The sequence below is a fragment of the Impatiens glandulifera genome, chromosome 3 (assembly GCF_907164915.1).
Source record: "Impatiens glandulifera chromosome 3, dImpGla2.1, whole genome shotgun sequence".
Lineage (NCBI taxonomy): Eukaryota > Viridiplantae > Streptophyta > Magnoliopsida > Ericales > Balsaminaceae > Impatiens > Impatiens glandulifera.
The window spans coordinates 2,908,008-2,915,775 of NC_061864.1; the positions used below are offsets into that span (position 1 = coordinate 2,908,008).

A 7,768-nucleotide genomic window follows, 5' to 3' on the forward strand; every position below is an offset into this window, starting at 1 on the left:
TTAACACAAGAAATCGTCAAAAGCAGACAGGTAACTAATCTTTGATTATGCGACAATAATTAATATAGATTCACATGGGAGTATCAAATAAAAACTGTCTTATTTTCAGGGAACAATGTTGTTGTAGCAAAGAAGCTTCTTAGGCAAAGACCTTCCCGTAATACTGCCATTGAAAGTGTTGTTGTTCCCGATTCAGAAGAAGAGTCCTCATATGAAGATATGTCCTCATAATACATTTCTATTACTCCCCCTTAAATAACAATTGTCTTTAAACCATGGTTTGGTGCTTTTATGATCAAGTAGAAGAAAAATGTTTCTCCTTCATGTAAAACCACAGTAAATGATCCCTTTTGTCTTTTGGAAAAATATTTTGTTTAGTAATATATATATATATATGATGTTTCTTCACCAATAATCACCACAAGAACATTTACCATCTTCAAACTTATGGAACCTGTTAGCATCTCTTACCAACAGAACCGTCTTCAAAATCTTCGACAGACCCTTAATGAATTCATGACAGTCCCCACAAACCCTCAAGTTCTTGAAAACCCTAATAATAACTCCCTTCTTGTTCCCCGAGCCTCCATGAATCAAGGCCAGTCCGATCGCTAACTTCTCGCTGTGAAACCTTAAAGTCTCGGCTTTCGACTCTTCTTCCACATCATACAAAGCAAATTTCACCTCTTTACAGTAACCAACTTCTTCTTTTAACCTAGTCTCCATTTCTCTCAAGAAACTGTGAATTTCTTCTGTGAGTGGATGCGTTTCGTCTCCACTGCTGAAGAACTGAACCACTTTATCAATCTCTACCCAACTCCGTCCGATTTCTTTCTTTAAACCCTTAATTCTTGCTAATCCCCTCAATCTCTCACTTTCTTCCCATAGGCCACAATCAGCATATACATTTGATATCATCACATAATTGACAGGATTATCACTGTCCAATCTCAGAAGTGTCTCACCCACTTCTTTCGCCATTTCCACGTTTCTATGCACCCGACAAGCACTGAGTAGCGATTGCCATATACCGACCTCAGGTCTTACCGACATATTCTCTATCAGCTTCTTAGCTTCTTCTAGAAGTCCACCTCGTCCAAGGAGATCACACATGCTACCATAATGCTCCATTCCGAGTTTCTTATCTGATATTTCTGAGAAGAACTTTTTACCTTCTTCGATGAGACCAGAATGGCTACAAGCTGATAGGAGAGCCAAGTGTGTTACTCTATCAGGCTCGAATGCATTCAACATCATTTTCTCGAATAGATCAATCGCCTTCCTTCCAAATCCATACTTCCCATAACCAGTGATCATAACTGTCCAAGAAACTAGATTCTTCTCTTCCATTTCGTTGAAATGTTTCTCAGCTTCATCTAATAACCCGCATTTCATATACATGTCGACAATCGAATTCGAAACTGATACCCATAATCCATAAGGAACCTTCGTTGCATAAGAATGCATCTGCTTCCCTTGCTCCGCCAGAGCGAAATCAGCAAAAATACTGATCATACTTGAGAGAGTAAACCCATCTACCTTCACTGTTCTACTCTTTCTGAGCTGCCTAAACAGATTCATGGCTTCCTCCAGGCTTCTCTGTTGTGCATAGCCTTGAATAAGACTAGACCATAACACAATGTTCTTTTCTTGAATTTCATCAAATACCTTGTGTGCACTAGATAAGTTGCCTGTTTTGACATAAAGATCAACAAGTGCACCAGAAGTTATCTCATGGAGAGAAACATTGAACCATCTTTTTATCAAATAAGCATGAATTTGGCTTCCTTCCCGAATTCCGCCAACACAGTTACACGCTCTCAGGCTGCTCGTAAACGTGAACTCATCGGGTATTATTTCCTCTTCTCGTTGCATCTTCCTTAACAAATCCAAGGCCTTATCACCACCCATTTCTTTGTCAGAGGATGCATAGCCAGCAATCATCGCGTTCCAGCTCACGACAGTTCTAACAGGCATAACATTAAAACATCGTTCCGATTCCTTAATTCTGTCACACCTTGAATACATATCAATCATTGAATTACCCACTTCCGAAAAACTCTCGAATCCAGTCCTAACGCACAAACCATGAATCTGCATTCCATTCTCAGGAAAACAGAGGAGACCACAAGCCTTAAAACATGTGGAGAAAGTGAATTCATTCGGTCTCTCATCTGAGGAATGCATCCGACGTAAGAGCAAAAGGGTTTCTGTTGGTTTCCGTTGCTGCAAATAGCCACACATAAGTAATGTCCATGAAACAACGTTTCGTTTAGGCATTCTATCAAACACTTGGCATGCCAAGTCCATTCTACTACATTTTGAATACATGTGTACAATGTCATTGCTTATCTTCTCTTCAAACCAATATCCATTTATGAATGCAGCTGCATGGGCTTTCCTTCCTTCATCAATTAGCCCATGCTTTCCGCACTTCTTCAGAATCTCTGCTATTCGTAGCCTCCTTTCATTTATCATCATAGAAACTGTTCGATTTTTCTAAAAAGAGACCAAATATGGATTTTCAAATAAACTAGGATGAATTGGAAAAAAGCAAGTATTTGAATATAATATAATATGCATCAATCATTCCCACATATTGGTAGATAGATAGCTCATAGGCGTTATAACACAACCCAAGCTCACTCATTTCAAACAACTGATTAATAATGCTTTTTTTTTATTATCTATATATATATTAAACAACAGAAACCGATCCTATCCGATCTGCTTATAATAGTACTTCCTTCTAGTAAGGAACCCAAACGATGTGATCCTCGGGGAGGAAATGGCAAATGGGAACAGTCCCTGGTTTAACTTTCAACACTTGAAAAGCGAGATGCTTAGGATTCCAACCCGAAGTATCTTTATGGCACACCGCCACCGCCTTCACTATCGCACCCGATTTGACGCTCCTTAAAGCCACGGTGTATGCTCTGGCGGTGTCGGTTTTGTGGCAATAGAAAACCGCGTATCCATAGTTTTGCTTGTGGCAAACTACGGCCACTTTGTTCGCCACTTGTTGAACCTGGGTGATCGCGTATTCATCTTTCCATTCTGATCCCTTATCGGCTTCGGTCGAGACTGCGTTGAGCCTTGTTGTCCCGAGCTTGGATGTGGTGAAGTCGATCATTGATTCGAGGGAAGTTGCGCAATACTTCTCCTCTCCTTTAATCCCGGGTTCTTCGCATTCTTCTATCGTTTTCTTGATAATCTTGGCTTCGTTTGATTCGGGTTTGACAGAGAATTGGTTGAGGATTTCAGGCAGCTTGTTTGATGAGAATGGGGTTGTGTCTGCGACTTGACGAGGTAAGAAAGTTGCGTCGTTGGTGGTTTTTGTGAACTGTAGGTTCATCTTCTTGCCGGTTCTGATGTCTTTTTCCAAGAAGAACAGTGCCACGTCCGGGTTGTCGTGGATTTGATCATCGGTTGCAGCGTACCTGTAATTGAAGGGATTATAGCCAGGTTTTACGTTCACGTATACGGGTTTTCCTTTGTGACCTGTGCTTACGGTGACACCTCCTTTTCCGACACCAACGTTGGTTCCTTTTCCGGGCTTCCCAGTTTGAACTCCAACTCCACCGTGGCCCACGTTTACGTTGGTCCCTTTCCCGGGATGCCCGGTTTGCACTCCGACTCCACCCTTGCCAACATTGACATTCGTTCCTTTTCCGGGCTGTCCGGTTTGAACTCCCACTCCACCCTTGCCAACATTGACGTTGGTTCCTTTTCCGGGCTGTCCGGTTTGAACTCCGACTCCACCGTGGCCCACGTTTACATTGGTTCCTTTCCCGGGCTGTCCGGTTTGAACTCCAACACCGCCGTGGCCAACATTGACGTTGGTGCCGCCGCCCTTTCCAGTCTGTACGTTGACTCCACCCTTTCCAACCTGAACCGAGGTGCTTTTCTCATCTGCCCATTCTTTAAACCATCAAGGAGTAGGATCCATGAGTCAAAATAAGATTTTATTATTGGTGAATTTGAACTTTTTTTAAGTGAAAATTGAATTATTACCAGGATAGAGAAGATCCTTGATTGATTTTGGGATGGGAGTATTTGGCAACACCGAATTCCAATAACCCTGAGGGGATGATGATATCTCTGCTTGACTAATTCCTACTAAAATCACCTGAAATTCATATCAATGTGTGTATGTGTGTGAGAGAGAAATATAAAAAAAAGAAAGAAAACATAACATGAGAAAATGAGAACTCACAAAAAGAAAGGTGAAGAAGACATGAAAGAGATGATGAAACTCCATGAGGATGATATCACTTGTTGCTTAATTGTGAATGTAGTACACAAATGGAAGGTATGTCTCTTCTGTATTTATAATATATTATTAATTTGATTTTTTACTAATAACAATTGCACCTCCATAAATTTTTATTAAAATATAATAATTTTGTGGCTCCCATACTTACTTACTACTATTAGATCTCTTCCCATATTGATTCTATATGCATCATGTCGCTCTCTCTTGTGGGGGTAACCGCACCTACAATCTTAAATCTTTCATAACATATGTATACTAATCAACAACTTTTGTAGGCAGCTAATTAATTTTTTGTCAAATCCTTTTAATGAATGCTTAAAACAACAATAATTTCACTTTCATTGGTGTTGTTGATATGATGAAAATTGTGGTTGGACATATTTGGGGTTTATGTAATTTTTATTTATACATAAATGATATAGAGATATATACTATTTTAACATTAAAAGGAAGAAAAATAACTTAGTTGGTGTTTGACCTAATTTTTGATAAAGTATTTAAATAAAGAGAAATGATTGTGAGAGAGAATTTCTGAAAGTGTGGGACAACTTATTTGATTGAAATAATAAATAATTTTCCTCTCTTATCTATTTTCTCACACTTTTTATTTTTTTCAATCAAGATAATGCCGGTCATTCCTTTCTTATTTCCTCCTTCAAATACCTCTTATCATTTCTAAAATATATAATGGATAACAAAATCAAATTTTAAAATGATTTTGAAATGTCTAGTATTTTTTTTTCTTAATGTAATGAGTTTGGAGAATATGGGTTAAAAATTCAAAGAAGTTTTTTAAACAAGTATAAATATACAATAACAAAAAAAAAAACAAATTAAAAGAACATAAACAAAAGTAATAGTTGGATAATAAGAGTTTTGATAATCTTTGTTTAGATTTCTATTAGATACTCAATTTGTGAATTCCACGTCGCTAAGAATTGTTTTTAGGGTGAAAACTTTATACCCTAAACCTTTAGGGTGTTAGAAAAAACTTTGGTTTAACTCACTTTAATATAGTGAATGTGCTTTTAAAAGGTTTACTCGTAGTCTTTTATCTATTTGGGATTTTTCACAATATAATTATTGTGTCTTTGTATGCTTTATTTTATTGTTTGTTATTTGATTTAATTTTCTTGATTATCTCATTGTGGTACAAAGAGGAAAAATCAATTGTTATTATTATTTAATTTTTCTAAACATTGGGTAAGTTTGACTAGATACATTTGATAGAATTCTCCAACTTATTCAGTTAGAGGATAGAGATAAAAAGAAAATTACAAAACTATGCTTGAATATAATTTTTTAAGTTAACTCATTATATAAAATTAACGTAGTAAAATATTATGCAAACCGTAACCGCTCAAAATTAAACACGGAATGAACCCCATTGTTAATATGGAACCTTGTTGGGAGTGAATTTATTACAACTTTCACTTACCAACAACCAACTATATATGGCAAGAGGCCGGCGGATTACATTAATAAAATCTCAACTGCCAATGTTTGTACAGTTACAGTCTCCGAATGAATTTGTAAACGTGTATGTATTTTGTAAATGATAATATGGGCAATTTTTCTGACAATTTGGACTTTCCCTCCTATTTTCACCAGCAATATACATACAACCAACCTCATTTATTACATTATTATATATATCTTTTTAATAAATGAGACTTTGAGCCATTGACAATGGAGATACGAAACGCAACAACAATTGTACATCTCCATTGTCGGGAAAGATCTGTTCTCTTAGATCATGTCCCAATGGCTGTCCCCTTTTTAAAAGTAATTTAAAAAAAATGACAGTAAATGAGACATGTCTTGGAACAACAGATCCGACTCTCCATTGCCAACGAACTTTCAAAAAGACATTAATGCCATGCACGAATCCAGTGTCGTTCCTGAGATTTTTTAGGCCTTAGGCGAAAGCACAAAATTGGGGTCTTACGCATAAACTTTACTTGTGTTTCAACGTTGATCTTCAATAACCTTCCAATATCTACAAAGATGCAACATAAATTGTCAACGAAAGTGACTTCTTCTTGCATTTTTAGATGCAAAATCATTGATAATTGTATCGTAATCAATATATTTCCAAAAAATCTTTTTCAATACATAAAATAGCAAAGCCATTCAATCTATTTTGAGAGTCTCAATAAGAAAAGCGCCTAAAAATATGATCATAAGGAAACTCAAGATTTAATTCCCGTCTAGGACTATTTTTAACCAATAAATCTCTTGTTTTATTATCACGATTATCCCAATTTATAGGATCATATATATCTACTAGGGGTTTATCCACGAGAGAGATAGAATGGTTGTTCGTTTGATTATCGTTTTCGGGAATGATATTTATTTCCTCCACATTCTCATCTACATTAATTTTTCAGCATTTATCGTTTCAGTGGAGTCTAAATTTTCAGAAGCTTTTGTTATTTTAACAAACTTGTCAAGCGCACCACTTTGAGATTTAACAAATTATTCTTCTAATTCTTTCCTTTTTCGTTTTTCATATCCAGATAAATATTTTTTCGGCGCCATCAAACAAGTAAACTATTTTCAAAGATCTTTACGGCTTAACCACACAAATACACAATCTCAAAAACAAAACATAAAAATAAATAACAATCAAACCCTGATATTGAATTTTCACTTTTAATGGTTAAACCTTATCTCAAGGCTCAACCCAGCGAAATAGAGCCACCGTCAAAATTATTTTGTTGTCGGTTTCGTTGTCGGTTTCGTTGTCGATGTAGGATATAGAGATTGAGAGAGACATACAGTAGGGTTTTCAATTTTTTGTTCTAATAGTGTTAGTTTGTTTCTCTATTTGGGCTATAGAGCCATGGGCCAAAAAATATAACATAATAAAAAAAATTAAAGAATAAGAAACTAAAAATCCTTACTAATACTTAGTATATATAAAAAAAATGGGCCCCTTTTTGGTCCTAGGCTGTCTACCCCTCCGAGCCCGGGCCCGGGCCTGCATGAACCCTAAAAAGATATATTGATTTTTTTAAAAAGTGAATATATGTACTAAATAATAGAAGAAATATAATATTTTTAATATACATTATATTTTTTTCAAAACAGAAGAAATATAAGAGTAAAAGAAAGACGTGTAAGAATTGAACACATAAATCATAAAAATTGGAAATATTTCTAAGAAATTGGACTTTTGTAATGACCAATAATTCTATGACAGTTTGGACTTTTCATCCATCATCATCATCATTATACAAAACACATTTGACATTCAACCAAAACATTTATTTCTGATTATGTATATTTTCATCATTTTAATAAATGAGGGAGATGATTGCCTAGATTGAAACAGCTATTGCTTCACAATTTTTGAAGGTCATCAAAAATTTTAAGGGATAAAAACTTTTTCATTATCTATTTGATCTAGCTCATCAAAACAAGAATTAAATATAAATTATGACATTTTTATCATAAGTTATCCAAAAAAGACTTAGAAAAACATACAAA

At 35.7% G+C, this 7,768-nt stretch overlaps 2 protein-coding genes across 2 annotated transcripts; both read right to left on the bottom strand.

The window, feature by feature from the left end:
- Nucleotides 1-2,486, bottom strand: LOC124928771 (putative pentatricopeptide repeat-containing protein At3g15130). Its single transcript, XM_047469019.1, has one exon. The coding sequence runs from the start codon at nucleotides 2,479-2,481 to the stop codon at nucleotides 406-408; it is 2,076 nt and encodes a 691-aa protein (XP_047324975.1). The 5' UTR covers nucleotides 2,482-2,486; the 3' UTR covers nucleotides 1-405.
- An 80-nt stretch (nucleotides 2,487-2,566) lies between these two features.
- On the bottom strand, nucleotides 2,567-4,316 carry LOC124928772 (BURP domain-containing protein 3-like). The gene is made up of 3 exons (XM_047469020.1): nucleotides 4,217-4,316; nucleotides 4,015-4,129; nucleotides 2,567-3,921 (listed from the first exon to the last, which is right to left on the bottom strand). Exons 1-3 carry the CDS (start codon nucleotides 4,259-4,261, stop codon nucleotides 2,750-2,752), a joined length of 1,332 nt encoding a protein of 443 aa, XP_047324976.1. The 5' UTR covers nucleotides 4,262-4,316; the 3' UTR covers nucleotides 2,567-2,749.
- Nucleotides 4,317-7,768: the final 3,452 nt, after the last annotated feature.